The sequence below is a fragment of the Entelurus aequoreus genome, linkage group LG06 (genome assembly GCF_033978785.1).
Source record: "Entelurus aequoreus isolate RoL-2023_Sb linkage group LG06, RoL_Eaeq_v1.1, whole genome shotgun sequence".
NCBI classification, from domain to species: domain Eukaryota; kingdom Metazoa; phylum Chordata; class Actinopteri; order Syngnathiformes; family Syngnathidae; genus Entelurus; species Entelurus aequoreus.
Window position 1 is genome coordinate 69,635,545 of NC_084736.1, and position 24,676 is coordinate 69,660,220.

Sequence of the window (24,676 nt, forward strand, 5' to 3'; positions counted from 1 at the left end):
TAAGTGTTTCTATAAGCAGACGTTCATAGTTTTGTTAACTGTAACGAGCATGCTTCCTCCTGTTACTAAATGTTATCAGATTAGGACAAGAAGGATTGGAAGATGGGCCAGAGTGAGCACAACAACCACAGAAGGTGGGGTGTGAGGGAATAAAGAAAGTGATGGAGTGGATCCTGTTTCCTCGACTCAGCAGGATGCGAGAATGCAAAAATGACTGAAATGGAGTGACGGCAGGGAATGTGGGCAAAGAAAAACGATGAACTAGGAAAACAGCTCGTATTCAGAGGAAGTTTCTTACACTTTTGTAATGTTGTCTTTTGAATGACCGGCCTCTCTCGGATATTGCTTTTATATGAAGGAGAGGGACAATGTATTGATCGAAGAGTTATTTTTAGCTCTCAGAACACCCGAGAGGCTGTCATATGGTCATAGAAAAAGGATGACACAATGGCCGAGCTCTCTCAAACACGCACGGACACAAATGCGGTCCACTAGTAGGCAATTAAAGGCCTCAGCCTGAGGGGGTGCAGAGGGCAACGTCACACTGCTCTATGCTCTAACAAACATTTTCTCCATTACCAGCAGACTAACCGTTCTAAGCCGCCTCCAGCTTCGCTATAGATTCCCTTTCACTTTTAACTCTGAAATGCACGAGTGGCCGAGGAAGAGCAGGGAAGGGGCGGAGGCAATCATTACTGCATGTGTAAGCCATAGAGGAGTGGCAGAAAGAGAGATGAGCACAAGATGAAGAGCGCCAAATGCTGAGTCGTCAGAATATGACTCCGGTCATCGATAGAAAATGAATAATTTACAAGATTATCTTTACAAAACTGACTTATCTTGTGTGAATGATCTTACAGTTGTCAGGGATTTTAGTAGATTGTTGCTTATTTGATAAGTGTCACACATGCAAGGCTTTCTTCTATTTAGTGAATCAGACTGGATTTTTCAAACTCAAGTTTTTTAATATCTGTGCAGTTTTTAAAACACATATTGCCTCAAAACCAGTACATGGGATGATGTCAGGAGGCATAATGTGAATGAAAGACAGTCCTTACTGCAATCACTAGGTGGCGACATCCCACACTGTCACAGTGCAGCCACCAGGGTGCTGACTAAGGACTTGCTGGCAGTAGGCATGCTTGTGCCAGGTTGGCATGCATGAACACTAACATGTCATCATGTTGGAGTTTTAACCTTGTAAAGCTACTGCATTGTCACAGCATCACCCCTTCACTTACGGCTCTTGGATTTATTACAGATGAAAAGAATGCAGGGAAATATTGCCCAGTAGTGTACGGTAAACGTGTGCTTTAAGTCGAATGCTCTATAGCGATACAACAAACCATTTTTTTCCCCCCCTGCAATCTGAAAGCGTCTGTACTCCATAGCTGTCCGGTCTTTCTCTCTGCTGCTGAAATGTGCCTCTGTAGTGCCAACTCTGCGGCTGTGAGAAGAGGAGGTGTTGAGATTTGAAAATTCTGCAGTGTTGCAACGTGCCACAAGTAACTGCAGCAGAGAGGTGGAAACAAGGAAAGAGTCGGGTGAATTGATTATAGGCCGGATTGAGGGATGGAGAGATGCATGCTCGTGTACGCGGATGGAGAAAGGGAACACAAGTGGTGGGCACAGTCTCTTGGGTCAGCCAATTCGAGGGCGGGTGACACAACTCTTCTCGCAGCTTGCTAGTAAATCCTGCAGCACATGCCTGTGATGCTCACAGCACAAGGATAAACACAACCTTCCTTTGCAAATATGCAGTGGAAAATATTTATCATGAATTCATTGATATGTTATCGAGTGGGCATTGACATTAGGAATGGGTACTTCATTTTAAACTTTTATAGGTACTAGGGTTGTACGGTATACCGGTATTAGTATAGTACTGCCATACAAATGAATCATTTTCGGTACTATATCGCCTCTGAAACATACCGCGTCGTCATCACGTCATGTCATTGCTGGTTTACGAGCAGACAAGCATGTTCGGGAGCGCACAATCACGGAGTACTTACAAGCAGACACAGTGTGTAGACAGAAAAGGGAGAACGGACGCATTTTGGCTTAAAAACTAACAATAAAGGTGAAGTTATAACACTGAAACGCCCTAAGGAAGAGGTGCTTTAAGACATGGCTAGCTAGCGGCTAACATCCTTCCGCCGTCGGCAGTGTTTTAGCTACTTCAAAATCACTAATCCTGGTCTCCATGGCGACAAATAAAGTAAGTTTCTTACAAGTATCATCCTTGCAGGACGAGGAATAGCTAAACATGCTTCACTACACACTGTAGCTCACCGACGTCAAAATGTAAACAAACGCCATTGGTGGGTCTACACCTAACATCCACTGTAATGATATCAAGTACAGTAGCGTATCTAGTCGATACTACTGTACAAAATACTGTCTCTGTAACGCTTATTTTCTCTTTGTGTCATTGGGTTGCTTGAGTGTAGTTCACTTTTACGACACTGGAGGGGGCATTGAATGCATCATTACATCAGCAAGCTCTGAAAGTTACGGTGAACTTCGATGTCAATTGTTTAATGGCAGTGTGCGTCAATACAAAGTTAGTTATTTTATAGACACTTTAATATCACTTGTTGTGTACTTAAAACTGTATTGCAACTCATTTTGTCCATTTTTTGTAGTGTAATGGCTGTTTGGCATCAGGTTCACAAGCTAACTGCTAGCTGAATATCATACCCTATGTAGCATTGGACATGTTTGTTAGCTCCAATTTACAATTTAGAATTATTGTTGTGATGCTATTTAAATTCCATTAATCAGTACATTACTTAGGGCTGGGATGTTAAAATGCTGTGCATTTATGTAAACTGTGTATACACAGCTAAGTGATGTATATTTAACAGCCCTGTTGCAGGCTTGTGCCTATATGTCATTGCATTGTGGTCACTTTAGTTGATTTATAATGATTGTATTTGTTTTGTATAGGAAACCACACACACGCAAACAAACAACTCATGCATGTCTTCAATATACAATTGAACCTGCAAATCTGGACATGGACAATCTATTATTTCTCCTGCACTCACCTGAACGAATAATTGCTGTCCTGACCCGACACCCTGAAGTGATTGCTAATCCATATTAAACCAGTCATAGTCGTCACTACAACTACTATAATTACGTCAATATTTTTTGGCATCACAACATCTTCTTTCGTTTTTTTTCAAATGTATATTATGTTTATAAACTCAGGAAATATGTCTCTGGACACATGAGGACTTTGAATATGACCAATGTATGATCCTGTAACGACTTGGTATCGGATCGATACCTAAATGTGTGGTATCATCCAAAACTAATGTAAAGTATCAAACAACAGAAGAATAAGTGATTATTACATTTTAACAGAAGTGTAGATAGAACATGTTAAAAGAGAAAGTAAGCAGATATTAACACTAAATGAACAAGTAGATTAATCATTCATTTTCTACCACTTATCCTTAATAATGTCGACACACTATGAGAATGGAAAATGACACAATATGTTACTGCATATGTCAGCAGACTAATTCGGAACTTTTGTTTGTTTACTTACTACTAAAAGACGAGTTGTCTTTTAGTAGATACAAATATACAAAAGATACAAATATTTGCTATTGCGATATCTAGTGGACACATTTAGAACAGCAGTTTCTTTCATTAAAAAAATTCCTATAAATACCATCTCAGAGAATATGAGTTGTGTCTGCAATGAGAATTGTCTAGTTGGTCCATCTTGGGCCACCGTAGGTCACCATGAATTGATTAACGTGGACCCCGACTTAAACAAGTTGAAAAACTTATTTGGGTGTTACCATTTAGTGGTCAATTGTATGGAATATGTACTGTACTGTACAATCTACTAATAAAAGTTTCAATCAATCAATCAATCAAAACGTGAGGTGCGTCATCAGACCTGCAAATGTTAGCCAAGTTAGCTTATGCGTGCTGAAGTGAATACGGCTAAAGGAGTCGCGTAAAAAACAAGCTCAGCTTCCTCATGAACATGACATGGTGTCACAGTTAAGGACTACAGTTTACATTCACAAAAGAATGGCAAAGTTTGGGCCCCGAGTACCGTTTCATTTGTCGTATGTGGGCAGCTCTTTTCAAGATTACAAATCTTGCAAGACCTATTGTATGCAGTTTTAAAAACCGCCGCCGAAAAAAAGAATCGCAGACAGACGCAGCAATTTATCAACAACGGCAAATTGAGTTAATTTTCATTTAAAAGTTAAAGTTAAAGTACCACTGATAGTCACACACACACACTAGGTGTGGTGAAATTACTCTCTGCATTTGACCCATCCCCTTGTTCCACCACCTGAGAGGTGAGGGGAGCAGTGAGCAGCAGCAGTGGCCGCTCTCGGGAATCATTTTGGTGATTTAACCCCCAATTCCAACCCTTGATGCTGAGTGCCAAGCAGGGAGGTAATGGGTCCCATTTTTATGGTCTTTTTACCAGTTACCATTCGATTGGTTGACTTAATACCATCAGCGTAGTCCTACCATTGTATAAAAAAATTTAATGCCTCTGGACATCAAATTCAATGCTTTATAATGCTATTTTAAGGGCTTAATTTTTGCAAAATTCATTTAATGACATATGAGTGTGAGTGTTGTCTGTCTATCTGTGTTGGCTCTGCGATGAGGTGGTGACTTGTCCGGGGGTACCCCGCCTTCTGCCCGAATGCAGCTGGGATAAGCTCCTAAGCTCCAGCCACCCAATGGATGGGTGGATGGAATTGAATACCCCGCAGAAACTGTACATGTGTTTTGCTTTAGGATGCTATTTTATACTTGTTGTGCGCCGATGATAAGAAAGTATGTCCCTGCAATGCCAACAAATTACCTCAGTTTGATCTAAATTTCCATCGGAGTCTGTTCTGAAGTGACATTGGCTCATCTTTGCAATGTGTAACAATAGGCACCGACTTCCGGGTTTACACGCGATCATAACAAATGGTGAGATTAATTTGGACTAATTTATGATAACACAATATATATATTTTTTTAATCACATGCGTTAACGCATTAACGTTGACAACCTGAGTTGAAACATTTTGTAGGGCGCAACACAAGAAAAGACTGCCACATTCTACTTAATACTACTTTCAGGTTAAGGCATCACACTGTAGTTTATAACCTACTGCCATTTAATGTTATGGAAATGCAGCTGCATAAAAAGTTTACTATATAATACAGTATGGTCCAGTACTTGAAAATAAGTCACAGAAGTGTAAAAAACATGATAATAATTGAACAGCACAGCTCAGCTCAAATGTTGAATAAAAAAGTGTGATATATTTTTAAACAATTAGCATTTATTAACACATTTGAACACACAAAAGTACCAAAATTGGGACCATTATTCTTAAAAAGCAGGAATTGGTACACTATCGATTCAAATGAGAAAGTTCCTTTTTTGACATGTCTGAGATTTATGTTTCAACTCCTTTCCAACAAAAAGTTTGAAAACAAAAGTGTGGAGGGAGATGTTGCCAGCGCTGCCTGCAGCAGCAAAGGTCACCGCCTCTGTCTATGGTGCTGAGGACAGAGCACCATCAGACGGGGGCGTGGCAGTGCTGACGGAGAGACACAGCTGGCAGGTGATTAGATTTCACAGGTGATACGTGTTAATCTAATAATCTGTTGTCTTTAACAGTAAGCGGCCGGGAGCAGGAGGAGAGAGAGGATACGGACGTGACTGAAAAGTCACGTTCTGCTGGAGGAAGAGTTGGACTCAAATATATGCACATTAAAAACTTTATTAAAACTGCACACTTAGCTATTGTGCCGTGTCTACAGTGGAGCTGCTAGGACGCAACTTCCACAAAAAGTAAGAACATTTTTGGTATCAGAACTATGGGGCACGTCGCGTGACTTCAACTCTGTGAGCATCTAAATTATTAACTCTTTTTTTTTGGGCTTGTATGCATTTTCTTATGATGACACCAGGGAAAGGAAGCAATGCTGATAAAGAGGAATTAAGAAAAACATTAATTAGACTTAGACTTCCTTTTATTATCATTCAAATTTGAACTGTACAGTACAGATAACAACAACATTTTCTTGCATTAGCTCGTCGTAGTGCAGGATAAAAGAACAATATGGTGCAGAGTGTTTGCATTTACAAAAGAAGGTGCACATATAAATTGTTTACTCTACAGATAAATATATTGCACTTTTGCATATGCATTAATGATGAAATGACTAAAGATGACAAGAACAATATTAAATGTTGATACTAATGATAACAAATATTTGTCATTCAATAGATGTTTAACAATTTTTTTAGCCTTGTAAAACAAATGACATGCACGTCTGTCCTGTCCAGTTAATACAAATAGACTCCCAACCCCCCTATGCAACACACCACCACAAATAGATTACAATCATGTGGGAAATGCTGAAAAGTGTGACAATGATCATACAATCTGGATTTTAAATCATTCCACCGGAGTAGTAGAGTTGCAACAAAAGCAACTGGTACAATATGGCTAAAGCGACAATTAGTTGACATCCATAATAAAAGAAGATGAACTGCAATGTGGGCTGTGTTTACGCTTTATATGAGGGGAACCTTCAGAATTCCTGGAACATGCGGTAATGCTTTCTACACATTTTTGACATCACGCCATGCAAGTTTAATGTGCAGAAAATTCTATTTACAGTAGTACGTTAGTTAATATTTTTCAAAAGCACAATGCATTAGTTGACCGTCTCCATTTCTGTAAAAACATCAGAACTGTTTTTTAATACAGTCTATTTATCCAATACTAAACTTATTTTTACATACATTGCTTGTACAGTTAATTAAGGTTTTAGGATGATCACAGTTAAATGGACAAGTGATCATTTGTACATTATTTTTTATGAGTAAATTAGAAGATTCTGCAGCATCTGGGTACAGTTTGTGTTTATGGTTTTACAGTATTAAACTGCCCAACATGCAATTCACTGTAATTGTTCAACTGTTGTCATGACGATCAAAACAGTATCAATAGAGGTGCCTCTCAAAAGTTCAAAGTACTTCATATTGTTGTTGAGTCCCCAGAAACAAAATAATGTGTAGCACAAACAAAATATGTTGGAAATGAGCAAATATGCCAACTTATCATGGCTTCAAGTGAATGATAAAAGATAAAAGGTGGACCTAACTAAATGAAATCACGGCTCTTGTGATCTCTGTCATGTTGTATTTGTTAGCTGTCCTCTTGGAGAGCAGGGAATCAAATCAAAGTGAAACCACTTCATCTCCTCTTGAGGATACAGATGAAGGGGTTTACAAATGGCTAACCTTTTAATAACAAGTCCATGACGCTACACCACAATGATGACACTTGACTCACGGATACGACAACTCCAGAAATCTGTGCACCACTTAGTCAGATTCAGTCATTTGGGAGCACCAAGTATAGTCAACAAAAGGCGTAGTCATCATTTGTTACCATCTGCATTAAGAAAGCCACAAGGCTATCATGACACCATACTGGATTTCAAGAAATCGTATTTGGTTTTTTTACATTGCAAATGGGCAATTTATTATATTAATGAAATTACTCAAATGGTAATCTAGTGTCCAGACCCAAGAAAAGTGATAGTAAAACATTTAAAAACCTGCTACACAAATTTACATAACTTCATTAAAGGCCTCACCTTTTCTCCTCCAAACATATTGCTGGGTATTGTGGCCAAACAGCTCAATATTTGTTTCATTTGACATCACATGGACAAAGATAAGGCTTTCTGGAGGAAAGTTCTGTGTTCAGATGAAACAAAAATTGAGCTGTTTGGCCACAATACCTAGCAATATGTTTGGAGGAGAAAATGTGAGGGCTTTAATCCCAGGAACACCAGGCCTATCGTCAAGCATGGTGGTGGTAGTCTTATGCTCTGAGCCTGTTTTGCTGCCATTGGAACTGGTGCTTCGCAATGAAAAAGGAGGATTACCTCCAAATTCTTCAGGACAACCTAAAATCATCAGCCCGGGGGTTGGGTCTTGGGCGCAGTTGGGTGTTCCAACAGGACAAACACAAGTCAAAAGAGGTAAAGGAATGGCTAAATCAGGCTAGAATTAAGGTTTTAGAATGGCCTTCCCAAAGTCCTTACTTAAATGTGTGGACAATGCTGAAGAAACAAGTCCATGTCAGAAAACCAACACATTTAGCTGAACTGCACCAATTTTGTCAAGAGGAGTGGTCAACAATTCAACCAGAAGCTTGCCAGAAGCTTGTGGATGGCTACCAAAAGCGCCTTATTGCAGTGAAACTTGCCAAGGGACATGTAACCAAATATTAACATTGCTGTATGTATACTTTTGACCCAGCAGATTTGGTCACATTTTCAGTAGACCCATAATAAATTCATAAACGAACCAAACTTCATGAATGTTTTTTGTGACCAACAAGTATGTGCTCCAATCACTCTATCACAAAAAAATAAGAGTTGTAGAAATTATTGGAAACTCAAGACAGTCATGACATTATGTTCTTTACAAGTGTATGTAAACTTTTGACCACAACTGTACTTCTAAATTGCAAAATGTCAGATAGCATTTGTCAAAATAATGATCAGTGGTTATTATGAAGTTATTTTTAGGATAGTGACAACGGAAAGAATGTATGTTTTTTCCCCATTTCTTTGTTCCGCAAAAAAAATAAATATAGAAGAGCTCTGTTCCAGGTCTTATCTCCCAAAAGTCAAAACATGTTTGAAAATAATAATAATAATTGAGTTATGTTGCCAACTAACTGACTAACAAACAGACAAACCCCAGCCAATACATAACCTCATGGCAGGTAACTGAATACACCAAACTGAACACCTGACAGAAAGGTATTTGATCCTAAAGAAAAAAAAGGAGAAGAAAGGAGGACCCCGCAACACGATTGCACTTCAGCGGAGGAGCTGACAGCGATGAGGCGACAAATGGAATGTTTTTTAAAATGAACAAAAGAACAGATAATGGATATGTGAAATGAAATAAAATCTTAGAAAATGGAAAGAGTTGTCTGTCATTTTTAGTGCAGAGTTTCACTGTGAACATTTGAGCCGAGTAGTTGGCAGAGATAAGACTCTACAACTTTCATTATGGAAATCAAAGAGAAACTCGAGAGTTTTTGTTAATCTTGACAAATCATTGATTTTAGTTATTATTATCTGCGCATCTCTACAGTATTCTCATGAACAATGACGTCATTTTCATATTCAACCGATTTGATAGTAGGAGAGGATTGTATCAAATCTGATCTTTTATTGGTCAGTGTGCGGTACGGTTTATTGCAAGGGTGTCAAACTTGCTTTTACTGAGGGGCCGGATTTCCCTAATGGTTGCCCTCTGAGGGCCGCTTGTATAAATAAATATATATGAATATAAACATATAATAGCCTCGTTACACAATTTGCAAAGGAGACTGTTTTCAATTATTGTAGTTTTTACTTGCAGATTAATTGATAACTTGCTTTGAAACCATAAGCCAAGTTGATATTTGAGTATTAATTTTTGATAACCAACAATAATAATGCTTGGAACATCTTGTTGCATGATCAGATAGTATTAAAGTGTGAAAGCAGTACATTTGAATGTCAAAATTAAAGGAACTAATACATTTAGCCAGACAGTGCCTTTTTATTACAGGGCACATAAGTGTTGTAGCGGGCCAACATACAATGATTTGGCTGACCACATAAAATGACCTTAAATAATGTGTCGGGCCACAGTAATTGACAGGCCACAGTAAATGATGTGGCGGGTTAGATCTGAACCCAGGGCTTTGAGTTGGACACCTGTGGTTTCTTGGCTGTAATCTTATATCCCCAAAACCTGCTTCCGAGCAGCACCATCACATAAGTATCTGTCATAACGTGGGGGTTTTCGCATCTTACTGCGAGGATTGTTCTCCCAGGACGCAAACGGACTTTTCCGGACAACGGTAGCAGGTAGGAACATATTTAATAATCAATTAATCCTACACAGCAGAAATGACAGAAACCAAAACAAAAGGAAAGCGTGCCGTTCACACGAGAAGCTAAGTCAAAAAATGTAGGACATGAAACATCAAACTATGGACATGAAAACCTCACTAAACTATGGCATGAAACAAATAGCATTAACTATGGAATCGCATGAAATAAGCAAGACTTACTGTGGCAAGAAAAGAGCAGCAAGAACTATGGTAACACATGAAAACAAGCATGACCAACTAACTGGCAAAGACAGGCTAAAATAATAATCTCCTGATTAGAGCAGGTGCGTGTCCCGAACACATGAGGCAGGTGAAACTAATGAGTCGCCATGGTGACTAAACAAACAAGGAAGCGCAAACAGGAACTAAAAGAGTCAAAAAAATAACAAAAAATAACAAAAACATAATCCAGACCACAGATCATGACAGTATCCTGCTAAAAAGTTAACCAGCCTCATATTCCACATTTTTAATGTTTGTTTTGCTTAAACGAAGACAAGATCCTGGATTCCACTCCGATTTAAATCGTAGAACTGCACTGTCTTCCTCTGTCTTCTACCTTTGTTTACCTGCAAGTCCATGTAAAACTAGTTAGGGGTAAACTCAGTGTATCAAATGGATTTACAATAATTTAGTTTATACTAGTGCTAATAAATGAGAATTTCTTAAAATCTGATTATTTACAATTTTTAATTGGGATTATTAATTAATAATAACAGGTTATTACTTGCTTGCCTAATTTAAATTTGCTTAAAAAAGACATCAATATTTGGACAAAAATGCCACTTTATTGTCAGAATGTCATTCAGGAACATTTATTTTTAGGCTACTTGAATGCATTACATTTATTTGCGGAAAATTTGGTAACAAATTACAGACCAAATTACATTTCAATCAATCATCAATCAATGTTTATTTGTATAGCCCTAAATCACAAGTGTCTCAAAGGGCTGCACAAGCCACAACGACATCCGCGGCACAGAGCCCACATAAGGGCAAGGAAAAACTCACAACCCTGTGGGACGTCGATTTTCAGTACAAACTAGTCCAAGAACAGACAGCACCCCGTAAAAAAGGTAGGAAAAATTAGTAAACATGGGGGGAAGAGTAGGAAAAAACAAGTTCTAACTAAACTCCTGGAAGGAGGCTTGGATTTAGATCAGGAAAAAAACATCTAGCAAAGCAGATATACAAAAGGGGTGGGTGAAGCTGCCGCCACCATGTTTGCTACTCCGTTTTCCGTCACACCTTGTGGGGTGAAGCGACAAAGGCGTGGGATGTGGGGGGTAGGGTACGTATGTGTGGCGTGTATTTTGCGTGTGTGTAAGCCCGCAGAGTGGCTGTATTCTGCGATGTTGGTGCTCTTGCCGAGTGTTATCGCGATAAAACACAGACAGTCAGTCCAACATACAACAGGTGTGTGTCGATGAAAGACAGGGAAATAGTTTATAGCGTCTTTGCTGCACTGTCCTTTTGGGAGTATCTTGAAGCAAAGGTCACTCGAGCCAGGGAACACATTACATATTAGATAGTTAGCGTTTGAGCGAGCAAAAACATAAACAACTAATTATCTATTTCTGGTCTTCAAATTCAGACTTCGCCATGCAGAGCAGACGACATCTCCAATATGTTGTCCAGTTTGTGATTTAGTCCAAAATCACAAAAGTCTGGCTGCCCACAGCTCTGCCCATCCTTCAATCATTTGTGGCAGCTTTGAGGTATCTTGAACAGCTGCCAATTTCTTACAATTTGTTGATACACCAGGGCAATGTTTACTATAATTAGGAGATGTCCTGTTATCATGCTTTTGAATAGATAGATATCTTCAAATTCCTCGACTAAAAGGGTCACCAGGTACGCGACACTCCGCTTCTCCCAAGAGTTCATCGTGTGTCCAGCAACAACCGTTTCCTCCAGACAGGCAGGTTCCCCCGAACCAGAGCTTCTCGATCTTGTCAATTTCGTTGAGAGGTAGTTGATCAGTTCCACTGTTTGGATTTTGGAGAGCAGTGCAAAGAGGTTTCAAGAAAGTTAAAACAAAACCAAAACAAGAAGCAAGCAGGAAAGATAAGGGAGAGGGGAGCGAAAGCGTAAAGATGTTTTCCATATATTATCCACACTGGACTATAAGCCACAGATAAAATGAGTTATTAACACAGAAATATTTTGTTAATGTTTATTCACTGTTTTCCAAACGGAGGTTGTAACACACCAGTAAAACGGCTGATCAAACACAAAAACAGTCATCATCATGGACCCACTAGCTGCGGAAGCTAGCTCTCCATCGGCTAAACAGACTCAATAACTCCACGGTGACGTTTGTGTGAATTTACTGAGGAATTTGTCAAACTAAAATAATACAGCAACTTACATTTTCAACTCGCAATTCCTGCAGTGCACAAACTTCTCCAAAAGATGGCGACATAGCACAAACAATAACACACTATTTCAGTCCTCTGTTTGGGTTTAAACGATTGAACACAAAACATTATGGGCATTAGCGCTAAAAATTCCATGAATTAGCCGCACGATTTTATAAGCCGCAGGGGCCAAAGTGTAGGAAAAAAGTAGCAGCTTGCAGTCAGGAATTTGTGGTGGTTAATATATAAAAAACAAATATTATTTTAATTTATAAAAATGAATTATTAAAAAAAGGCCTTTTTTATTTCACTGTGAAATTTCACAGCATTCTGTTACAGCCCGACTGAACTTTCATCGGAATCCAGACCATTTTGTGCATTCAAATATGAAGACATTAGATTTAGACATTACAAAGTTATGCCAAAAGGTTGATAATGCACCAACATATGTGTGTTAGTTGGGTATAGGACAATCAGAGAAAGGAAAGAGCTAATCAATGGGAAGGGGATGCACGTCTGCACACTGCAAAGGCTTGTATCTGACAGACAAAAAGACTCTTGAGAGTCCAAGGATATCAAGGTAAGACTCACAGAACCTGGACAATAAGCCCCTGATTCGACCTCCTGTCCTCCCCTTTCATCTCTCATATCAGCAAGAAGGAGCTTAACAATGAGGTCTGCAACAAGAGCTTTGCTTTCTGATAACAAGTAAGAAATACCTATCAAATAATCAGGAGAGGAGATACACTATATTGCCAAAAGTATTTGGCCACCCATCCAAATGATCAGAATCAGGTGTCCTAATCACTTGTGTATAAAATCAAGCACTTAGGCTGAAAATCAACCCCACACCGTAATTCCTCCTCCACCAAATTTCACACTCTGCACAATGCAGTCCGAAATGTAGCGTTCTCCTGGCAACCTCCAAACCCAGACTCGTCCATCAGATTGCCAGATGGAAAAGCGTGATTCATCACTCCAGAGAACGTGTCTCCACTGCTCTAGAGTCCAGTGGCGCATCTGACGCTTTGCATTGTACTTAGTGAGGTATGGCTTAGATGCAGCTGCTCAGCCATGGAAACCCATTCCATGAAGCTCTCTGCATACTGTACGTGGGCTAATTGGAAGGTCACATGAAATTTGGAGCTCTGTAGTAACTGACTGTGCAGAAAGTCGGCGATCTCTTTGCACTATGCGCTTCAGCATCTGCTGACCCCTCTCTGTCAGTTTACGTGGCCTACCACTTGGTGGCTGAGTTGCTGTTGTTCCCAAACTCTTCCATTTTCTTATAGTAAAGCCGACAGTTGACTTTGGAATATTTAGGAGCGAGGAAATTTCACGACTGGATTTGTTGCACAGGTGGCATCCTATGACAGTTCCACGCTGGAAATCACTGAGCTCCTGAGAGCGGCCCATTCTTTCACAAATGTGTGTAGAAACAGTCTCCATGCCTAAGTGCTTGATTTTATACACCTGTGGTCGAATCAGTGATCAGGACACCTGATTCTGATCATTTGGATGAGTGTACAAATACTTTTGGCAATATAGTGTAGCTTCGTTCTCTCTGTATTCATATAGCACATGCTTCTCCGAGTTGGGCATGATGAAGATGCATTTCCATAACTCTGATCTTTCAATTCTTGATTTGCAGAGTTACGCAACAGCGGCACTATCAGAATAACAATTGAAAGGAGAGATTAGCGCAACTGGCCAAGGCGAGCGATTGAGAGGAAGATGGGAGAGACGGAGCAGAGTCTGAGGAAGCCCCTCTCAATATGACACATCATTTCACGTGCTGTCTCTGGAATAAATAGATTATGTGCTGCAGTGGGAGGATGAACAAAGGCAGATGCTGCCGTCGTCATTAAGGGTAGAATCCAGGGACTGGTGCAGTCCTTCATGTCAGCTTAGCTTTATTTACCATCACCAGCTGGGTAATATGGCCTCACATGACTACATGCTTATCTTTTTTTTTTTACACAAATAATGAAAGTAATTTAGCCTTGTAATACTGAATTATTGCAGTCAGTGGGAAAAACTGATTTAATCACTGAAAAACTAAAAAAAAGTATTTAACTATTCAATGCCCAAAGGTTTTACAGTTGTGGGAAAGCTAAACCCCTGCAGAGAGGGAGTATCTGCTGGATGTTTGATTCCGACTTCTTTTTTAGAATATAATTAGATCAGCTCAGGAGAGGGAATCTTCTGCTCTAATGAAATAAACCTGAATGGGTATGATAGGGTAATTGCACTAAAATCAATCACTGCAACCTCGTAAAAAAGGCCAGTTATGTATGAAAGAACGAAGGAGGGAGAAGGGGGGGAGGTGTGGCCTCACATGCGCCTTCCGTTGCAGCTTTAATTAAAGGAGTACACAATGCAGCTCCTGGCCAACCTGTCCAAGCAGCACACACACAGAGTCATCCCTAGCCTCCACCAACCTGAGTGAGTGCTGAGTCATCTGACTGTGGGCTTCCACTGGGCCACCTGAACACACACTCCCATCAATTCACAGGACATGAGGCTGGCAACGGTGATTTACAACCATTCCCTGAATACCTGCTCAACTTAAATTGCCGCCTAATCCTAACCTTACATAGTCGTAACCTTCTACTTGACCTCCTACCGTGACACAGTGACTTAGGCTATGTCTACACTAAGCCGGATAACCCCTTAAACGAATAATTATTTAGCCTAAGCCCCGTTTCAGCCACACTAAACCAACCTTTAAGGCGCCCCTCCTTGGACAATTTTTTACACGGGTAAGTGCGCCGTTTATTTCTTGAATCTCCACCTCGTAGCTTTGTATGGACTCATTGATCGTTTACAAACTGAGTTCGGCGAGGAAGTGACGCCAGAAAGACCACGCCCCACACAGGAAGTGACATCAGAAAGAACGCGCCACAGCCAGCTTCATAACAACCCGTTCGGTAACTCGGCGGCAACCACTCGAAAGATAGAGGCGAATCATCGAGACATGCCCGTGTTTCCCCTTCCTCTACATGTTCAGACGCTTGTGGAAATCACACATGACTACCTTAAGAGAAAGCGATTGCAGCTATTTCGGATACAACACTTGTCAGACGGCAAGAGAACTTTCGAATGTCCACGTCAGCTGTGATTCTACTTACCGAAAAACTTCGGTAATTTGTCCAAGGAGAGACAACGAGAATGCGGGCTACCGTGGATGTGATAAAAAAAAGGTAGAGTGTGCTTTGTATTACCTGGCCGACGAGGGAAGACTACGGAAAACATCGAATGCATTTGGACTGGCAAAGAAGACTGTATCAGTTATTGTCTGCCATGTATGTCGTGGACTCAACATCTAGGTCCAGAGTACATAAAGTCACCAAAAATGAATGGACAATGAAGGTGAAGGCAAAAGAGTGAGGAGTGTCCTGACCAGATATCTAGATCCCTAGATTGATTGATGTAAAATGTTCTTTATCACATTGTTTACTTTCACATGTCCATTAAAGATTTTATTAATTTATGATGTCTCAGGTGTGATTCACTACAATAGGGCCCCACAGCACACTGGAATCCAGTTAATTGAAATACCACAACACTGGATATTGTTCAGATAAGTTAAATTTAATTTAAGAACTTGCACACAAAGCATTTTCCGCGCATGCGTACTAGACGGAGGGCGGGAGAGGGTCTTAAACGACCATTCAGTGTGTGTGGACAAGGATAAGGTTAGGTGGGATTTACCCCGGCTTAGTGTAGAAGAGGCCTTAGTGGCTCTCAAAGTCTTCATGTAATGCGAGCAGTAACCGCATACTGTGGACAGCCGCAATGACATGTCATGGTTGACAAAACAAGACCATGTTCGAATTGTATGTCACTGGGGTCCATTATAAGATTTTTGATATTTCTAAATTATACTTAACCTTAAACCTTGAATCATAAAAATAAAATGTAGAACATGTTAATTTGGGATTGTAACTGGCACCAGACGTTCTACCATACTGTGAGACTACTACTAGATACTGTATATGGTTCAAATGTTCATAAATTTGGGTGTCCAGCATGTGAACTTTGTATTTGTGCGTTAAAACATTACTTGCTGTCGTGACCCCTAATGGAGAAGTTGCACTATAAGAAGAAAAGTTGTGTTTAACTCAAAGTCAATACATCTTGGACTGGTTAACTCACATTAACATAAACAGAACCAAAAATAGCCATTGCTTGTGACATTGGCCAGAAACATGAGGACAAAGGCTGAGAAACAATTTGTTGGCATTGGTTTCTTCCAACTGTGTATACTAGGGCTGCAATGATTAGAAATAAGCTAAATTGTATACTATGTTACTTCAATTAATCCTTTAATGTGTGTAACTTATAAAAATGTACCCGGACCATAGGGTCTGCACATCTGCTTCAATAAAGTACACATGAGAGTGGCGGTGTGTGGGTGACGTGATCTCTATGGTAGCGCACAGCGAATAGGTTTTTATGTAAAATTGTTGTTAACACACACATGGTAAAAGTGCAATTTCAATGTTGATGATGTGCATTTATTAGAAACAATAATGGAGGTTTTGTTTATTTCAAAAGAAGTTATTTTCAGTCTTCTGTTTCCATATTATACAGGTTGTGACTGTGATGCGAGTGGAGTTTTAGTGTAAGTCGGAACTTATACCTGAGTCACTCTTGCTTTACACGGAACACATGAAGGACATATACAATACAGTAATAAAAAGAATAAGTACAATATTAAAATAACTAATAAAAAAGAATGAACTCTCAGCTTTTATAGGCTTGTACTCTACGGTTGTCAATGACCTTTGTAAGGGAGGTAGAGACATGCTCACTGGGGGAAGAAAGTCTCAATAATGAGACCACTATGCTTCTTGGTTATCACTGTGCATTTCATAGTAAAATATCTTCACTCGGCGTGTCATGATGTCTAATTTCTCTTCCCTCCCCCTTTTACTTTACTTTTCTTTTATGCGCTGCCAATAGAAGAGTCTGCCTCACGCTTAGGAAACATAGTTGAGGTTAAGTGGGGCCTATGATGAATTTGTTTTTTTTTTTTTTACTTATAAATGTTTTTAAATTGTTAAACAATGCTAACTTGCTAACTTTGGTAGAGCTGTGGGTACATTCTGGACTGAAACTGGAGTCAATCACAAAACATACTGTACACAGCACCTACAAAAAATATGGAATCACCAGACTTGGAGAATGCTCATTCAGTTGTTTAATTTTGAAGAAAAAAGGCATATCAAGAACGTAACACAAAACTAAAGTAATTTTAAACAGCAACTTTCCAAATTTAAGAAACATTAAAATAAATCAAGAATATAAATTGTGGTAGGCAGCGTAATAGCTTAATTTTTAGATCACACAGACTGCAAAAAATGATGTAATTTCTGAAGAAAAGATTAACAAAATGATTTTATACAATATTATTTCCAAAACTAACACCTCTATCAGATTAAATATGTTCATTAGTCTGCAGTTAAAAAGTGTTAACATCTTGAAGAGCAGTTTCACCAGGTGGATTGACATAATTCATGGCTCAAACACGAGAGATGTAAATTGAAACAATAGAGAGAATTATCAAACTTCAAGAAGGTAAAATCATCACGTGATGTTGCAAAATATGTTGACTTTTCACAGTCAGCTATGTCTAAAATTTGACCAAGTACAAATATAAAAAGCCAAGCATACTGGTAGACCAAGGAAAACATCAAAGCTTCAAGACAGAAAACTTCAAGCAATATGTCTAGAAAAGAAAAAAATGCACAGCAAAACAAACAAAGAACAAATGGGCGGAAACTGGAGTCACTGTCTGTGACCGAAATGTAAGAAACCGCCTAAAGGAAATGGGATTTAAAAACAGAAAAGCTAAGCCGTCCTTAAGAGAAAAAACAAGGTTCCAATGGGCGAAGGAAAAGTGTTCATGGGCTATAGATGACTGGATGAAAGTCATATTGAGTGATGAATCGTGACTACATTGAGCAAGGTGATGATGCTAGAACTTTTGTTTGGTGCCGTTCCAGTGAGATTTATAAAGACAACTACCCGAAAAAAACATGCAAATGCCCACAGTCGATGACATGGGGCTGCATGTCAGGCAATGGCACTGGGGAGATGGTTGTCATTACATTTTTAATAAATGCACAAGTTTACATTGACATTGTGGACATTCTTCTTATTCCATCAACCAAAAGGATGTTTGGGGATGATGACATAATTTTTCAAGATGTTAATGCATCTTACAATTGCGCAAACACTGTAACAATGTTCTTTAAAGAAAATATGTAAGGTCATTTTCATGGCCTGTAAATAGTCTAGATCTCTATCCAATTGAAACCTGTGGAGGAAATTAAAGAAAATGGTCCATGACAACACTCGAACCTGCAAAACTGATCTAACAACAGCAATCAGAGAAAGTTGGCGCACAATTGATGAAGAGTACTGTTTGCCACTCGTGAAGTCCATGCCTCAGAGACTGCAATTTGTTATAAAAACTATAGGTGGTGCAATAAAGTACAGTGGTGTGTTGGAGTGTTTTTCATGACTCCATAATTCGTTCCTTAGAATTGAGTGATTCCATATTTTTAACTCTGCTTGATCTAAAAATGATCTGTTACTGATTACCACAATCTATTTTCCTAATTTCTTTTACCATTTCTTAAAGCCAGAAAGCTGACATTTGAAATGACTATAGTTTTGTGTCATGTCGGTTATCTGTTTTTTTCTACAAAATTAAACAACTGAATGAGCATCCTCCAAGACTTGCATTTGCAAATTTTTTTCTAGGGGTCATATTAACCAACAACAATTGGCAGTCACATTCAAACCGTTGGGCAGTTTAGAGAGTCTAAATTACCTAAAATGCATGTTTATGGCATGTGGGAGGAAGTAGGAGGACTTTGCAAGCACAGGAAATAAATGCCAACAATACCTACCCCACTGTGCCGAAGCTACCCAGGGCAGAAATCATTTTGGTTAGCACAACCAACGGGAGCAACAAAATGAAAGGTGCATACATTTCTTTTTTCTTTTGGAAAAAGAGTAATAAAGTAAGTCTTCACTAGCCTTTACAAGGTTCACTGAAACCTTGCTGTGTTAGAAATACTGCTTACTTTGCAGAGGTAATTAGTGCTACACATCTTTACCCGTAAACCTGACTAACTAATGAGATGTTAAAGAAGCCAATAACAAATGTGCACTGCAAGGGTTTCAAACTAAAGAGTGATTACTTCCTAAATGTTAATCTGTGATAAGCCCGCAAGTAAGCAGGCAGAGCTGATCAGACGACAAGGTGTTCGCTCTGATGGGCTTCGTCACCACTGCAGCACCACTAATCCACTGTACCAAACCTGCACAAAGCCAAACATCGACTCATACATCACACTGCTTCACCTTTGGACAGTCGTGCTATTCCAATCAGTTTCAGACATTGAAATGTTCCTGTGAGTAGGCTCTACATTCATAACCTCAGTTACCTTTCATTCTGACAAGACTTTAACAGTTTTGTATCACTGTTGTTGTTTGGCAAATTGAGATTATTTAGTCAGGTTATACCTTGACAAGGCCTGATGGGCATATGCTGCAGCAGCCAACACCTTAGTGCTCGTCAGTCTATATAGCAGCAAAGTAGCCATAGTGCACACCGACCAGACTTATTGCATTAATGAGTACTACTTGAGAGCGAACATCGCTAATGGGTCAGGACTCTGCTGCCACAAGTATTTTCTATTGCATTTTCCTGCCTTGTAAGTATGAGACCAGCTTTACTAAGCACACTAATGGCGACCTTTTAGCCAAATCAAGACATTGACTATGCACTGTACCACTGAGGCCATAAACAAACACAATGACAACAACAAATGGAAAAAAAAAACAATTAGAAATGTATTATATTCACAGTACTTCAAGTGGGCAAAAGGACATGGATGACAGAGATAAATTATTAGAGAAAATTGAATGGAACAGTTGCATCTGTTAAACACCCTGGGGCTAACCAGTAAGCACACACATTGAAACAATAAAAAGAATCAGCACTAAGAGGCAACAGATCTGTAAATGGTCATAAAAACCCACAATTACAACTTTTAGTGCTTACTCGCAAGATAAATTCACCTCAATCTTTTGCTGAAACGAATGTTTGGTTCAACTAGTCATCTGCTTCTCTGCCTACATGGCTCATGATTCAAAACCATGAGTATTATGGTTGATTGAATATTCTGAAAGTAGGTGTGCATTTTAGTATAAACGTCTAATTTATTCCATTGATTTCACAGTGTACCGTGAGACTGCTCAGGATAAGCAGTATGGTAAACTGTTTTTCCTGAGATTTTTTTTAGAAATAAGATGCTAAACTTGTTAATGTTTTACCAAATTATTTCAATGGAATCAATGGATGTACACAATCACAATCATTTATACAATTATTAATGATGTTGCTGTGATAGCTGCTTGCAACCCTGAACAAGATAAGCGGTAGAACTTGGATGGATGGGCAATGTTATACTATTGAAAGATTTGTAAAAGAAAATTGCCAGCTTTTAAATAAAGCCTAGATGTGTCTAGCGATGGGTACCGGATGTTGTACTTTTATAGACACCAACCGTAATTCCGACAATACTACCGGGTATCGATTAATGTGAAATGAAACGGTGCCATATTTCGATGCCTTCGTTACTTGCAGACTAAACAATGGCTCACACTTGGCAAGGAACTAATCACGCAGGCAGCACTCAAAACAGACTCACGCAAATTGTCTGTATGTAATGTTAATTTTTTTTTAATGCCAACAAAGCAAGTATGCCTGATAAAAAAATGTTCAAACGTAAAATAAGGCTCCGTTTTTGCAAAATGTGCTAGCTTGATGTTAATTGGCCTTGCCATATACAGTACATGTTACTGAATAGAATTAGCAATTTTACATGGCAATTTCAACACCTCCCAATTTGGTAATGAAAAGTACAACTGAAATGAACATTACAATCAAGCAGCTGGTGTGTAATAGGTACACTACTTACCGTACAAACTCTTTTTAGGACTCAAAAAAAGACAAAACTGGCACATTCAACTTACTACTTACTTACATTACTGCCATCTAACGACTTGGAATTGCAACTGCATGCAAAGTCTACTATATAATACTTGCAAATGAGACTCAGAAATGTAATAAGAAAACTTAACATAACTGGACACAATCAGCTCTTTTTTAAATGTTACATTAAAAAAAGTGATTTTATTGTTTTTAACAATTCTTATTTATAAGCATCAGCTGTACCACAAATTGGTAAAGCTGAGTACGGATATCAATTCTCAGGTACAGGGACCCGAATCAGATGCATGATGCATTATGCATCAGTTTCATTTATCATGTTGTAGACACATAAGAAAACCACTGCAAGGTGAGCTATGCAACAAAAAATTAGCAAGATGAAAAATGTGCAGACACAAACAATACGACTTTGCCACTATGCTCCTTTTTCAAAAGAACAAGAATGATGTATAACAACAAAAACAGTCCCACTGGTCACCACCACGAGAAAGTCATTTAAAAAAGGTTTATCCATTTCGCTCAAAGTGCTGAAAACACCACCTTTGAGAACAATGACATTGAAAGGCTTAATGGTGATGGAAGGCACAGATGTTTGGTTAAGACGCTGCTTTCCTGATAGTTTTCTGACAAACAAGTTGCCCATGGTAGGTTGTAAAGGTGAGAGATACAAAAGGTATGAAAATTGATAAAAACTGCTAAGCACGATGGTGGTTTGATACCAGACCAACGAACATAAGCTGGATATGAGGAGGGAGCCAGGAGGCTTATTTAAAAGGTGTCAGCTTCATGGTTACGTAATTGCTATGGGATCCTCTGAAACAATACAATCAAACTTGGGATGCATTAGGACCCATGACGGAAACCTCATTCCTCTTCATCCATACTGTTAGAGCTGCAGGCTTTCCCTTCTTGCATCTCATCTTCCCAGACATCCACTTATTACACACACGTGCCAAAACACGCAGTTGACTTGCTCTCACACTCATTCACTAACTGCTCATTTAATCAAGGTTGGGGTTGTCATAGCAGATAATATTGTGTCCGACACTCTTGAGGTACAAGTCAAACTGAATGCTTTTGCTCAAACATATCTACCAAAATGAAAAATGTAATCCCCAAGAAAGGGGGGGGGGGTCCTGTGTTTGGCCATAACACTGTCTTCTCCGCATCAGCACCAGATTGGTTTACTGCCAGCTTGGCACTATGCACATTCATAGGGTTTCTGAGGAGCTATTTCCAACCAACAGCGAGGTTTGCGGATGACTCATTTCAATTTAGATGTAAAATGGAACCCGATGTCGACTGCAGTTTTAGAATACATACCTGCAGTCAGCAAGTGGTGGAACAATGATGAACTGTTTACAATCCAATCTGGTTTTGCATGGTACTCTTTGGGCTTATAACAGATGGCTGAAGGTATTCCACAGTGGTCATTACAGAGCCAAATAGAAGCAGCAAGGATAAAAGAGCTTATAGAAGTAACTGGCCACTCAGATGAGTAGTGTTTACGTCAAATTCAAAACACTGCAGTGAAAAGAAAAAAAAAAAGATGTGAATAGGGACAGAGACACAGTGCCTTCTTGCCAGACAATTGATAGAACCCAGGCATAGAACTGGTCAGAAAGCGATCAAGAGGATTAGGAGAGCATGCAATGTGTTGGAACGTTTCCCCATATCTGTATGAAGATCACATACAGTACATGTGTGCCAGGGAGGATGTGTGTACACACAGTGGAAGCACAACAAGACTGGCAACTGGCTTTCCATGTGTGCCCAGGCACCCCAGACTCATTTAGCATGACACAGAGAAGGGGGGTCTCAACCTTCCTAACGCCCCCTGCCACCCACACCTGTGAGGAGTCCCAGTACCTTGCGCTTTTTATCCCGCGAGCGGCTCCTCTTCTTGACCTTTTCTTCTTCTTTCTCTTTGCGCTCCTGTTCAGCCTGGGCTTCTAAATCCTTGTTCTTGCGGAGGTGTTTGGCTGCTTGAGCCATGGTGCCGGAGGGGGTCTGGGTGGTGTTAGCCTGTCCAGATCTTACGGTGCTGGGACTTTTACCTGACGCGTGCCAACACGAGCGCTGCTGTAGCTACTGCTGCGTTCCTCAATGGTCCTGCAGAGTCTGAGCGTGCTCACTCGTACTCCTCCTCTTCAGCAGTGCAGTCACACACACACATACACATACACACACACACACACACACACACACAGCGGCAGTCCTCTGCCGTCTGCTGTGGAATGGGACTGCAGCACAGCCCTCTCTCAATCGTTAATGTACACTTACTTCCCTCATTCAATTTCTCTCTGTTGCCTTTCCCCTGCTTTGTCCCTTTACAAATCTGAAACTAGAGGGGTTGGTTTCTCGATTTGTTTTTTTGCCGTTCTTCCCTCACTGCACCCGTTCTCTTCTCCCCACAGTGTTTTCTGATACAACCTACCCCATCAACTAAGGGGATGAACTGACAGTGTTGAAGTGTAGCCAGAGCAGCTTTAAATCAAAGCTGCTTCCTTCTCACATTACACTGATTTTGTTTCATTTTCAGGTATTTCATTTCCCCGTATCTCGCGCCCATGCACGGGGAACCCTCATCCAATCACAGCATAATTCACACGCTAAAGGATACCGTAAGGAAATAAAAGATATCTAAAATATGCATGAAGGAGGGGAAAAAAACAGCCTTTTACTCGTTAACTCTCCTCTTACCGCTCTCTTGGTAAAGCACTGCAGCAGACAAGACTAGTACAGCTGTGCAAGGATGTTGGTGCAGTGTACTTGTGTATGCGAGGTCTGGGAGCAATGCATTTCTATGTCATTCATAGTCATATTATTACTCAATACCAAAGGCTGGTAAAGTGGGATTCAGTGACTTTTTAATCAGATATTTTGTTCACCCTTTCTTAAATTTCCCAATCTGAATTACACTTTTGGTTTAAATTAGCCCAGTGTATCGGATTCCCACACCTTGATATTTGTGCAACAGCAATAAAACAAGTGTGGATGGATCAGCACGTGTTTACTGGAACTCTCGTCCTCCTTCTTCCTTTTCTCCCCTTCAGTTGCTCCCCCTCCTCCTCACAATGCTGCTGACGCAGGTAAAAAAAAAACAATCCTTTAACATCTATTTTGCCTGGCTCACTATACCTCACACATGCGCATACATTACTTGGTTTCTACACACACATTCATGTGACAGATCATGTGCTATAGGACAGGGTTGGCCGTATTTTGCTTGTTTGTATCAACCTTGCTTTTTTTTCCCTTTTGACTGTAAATTTGCACAATCAAATGCAAAAGGATCCAAAATAGAA

The 24,676-nt window shown here is 39.7% G+C and overlaps 1 protein-coding gene across 8 annotated transcripts in view; it reads right to left on the reverse strand.

The window, feature by feature from the left end:
* The window catches only part of ank1a (ankyrin 1, erythrocytic a), a 239,352-nt gene extending 215,854 nt beyond the window's left edge, over positions 1–23,498 (reverse strand). For 6 of the 8 annotated variants that reach the window (XM_062051320.1, XM_062051323.1, XM_062051329.1 and 3 more), the window contains exon 1: positions 23,238–23,498. In XM_062051320.1, coding sequence (XP_061907304.1) covers positions 23,238–23,363 — 126 coding nt within the window. In that variant the 5' untranslated portion in view covers positions 23,364–23,498. The remainder of the gene's footprint in view (positions 1–23,237) is intronic. The other 2 variants (XM_062051325.1, XM_062051328.1) reach the window with 1 other exon arrangement.
* Positions 23,499–24,676: the final 1,178 nt, after the last annotated feature.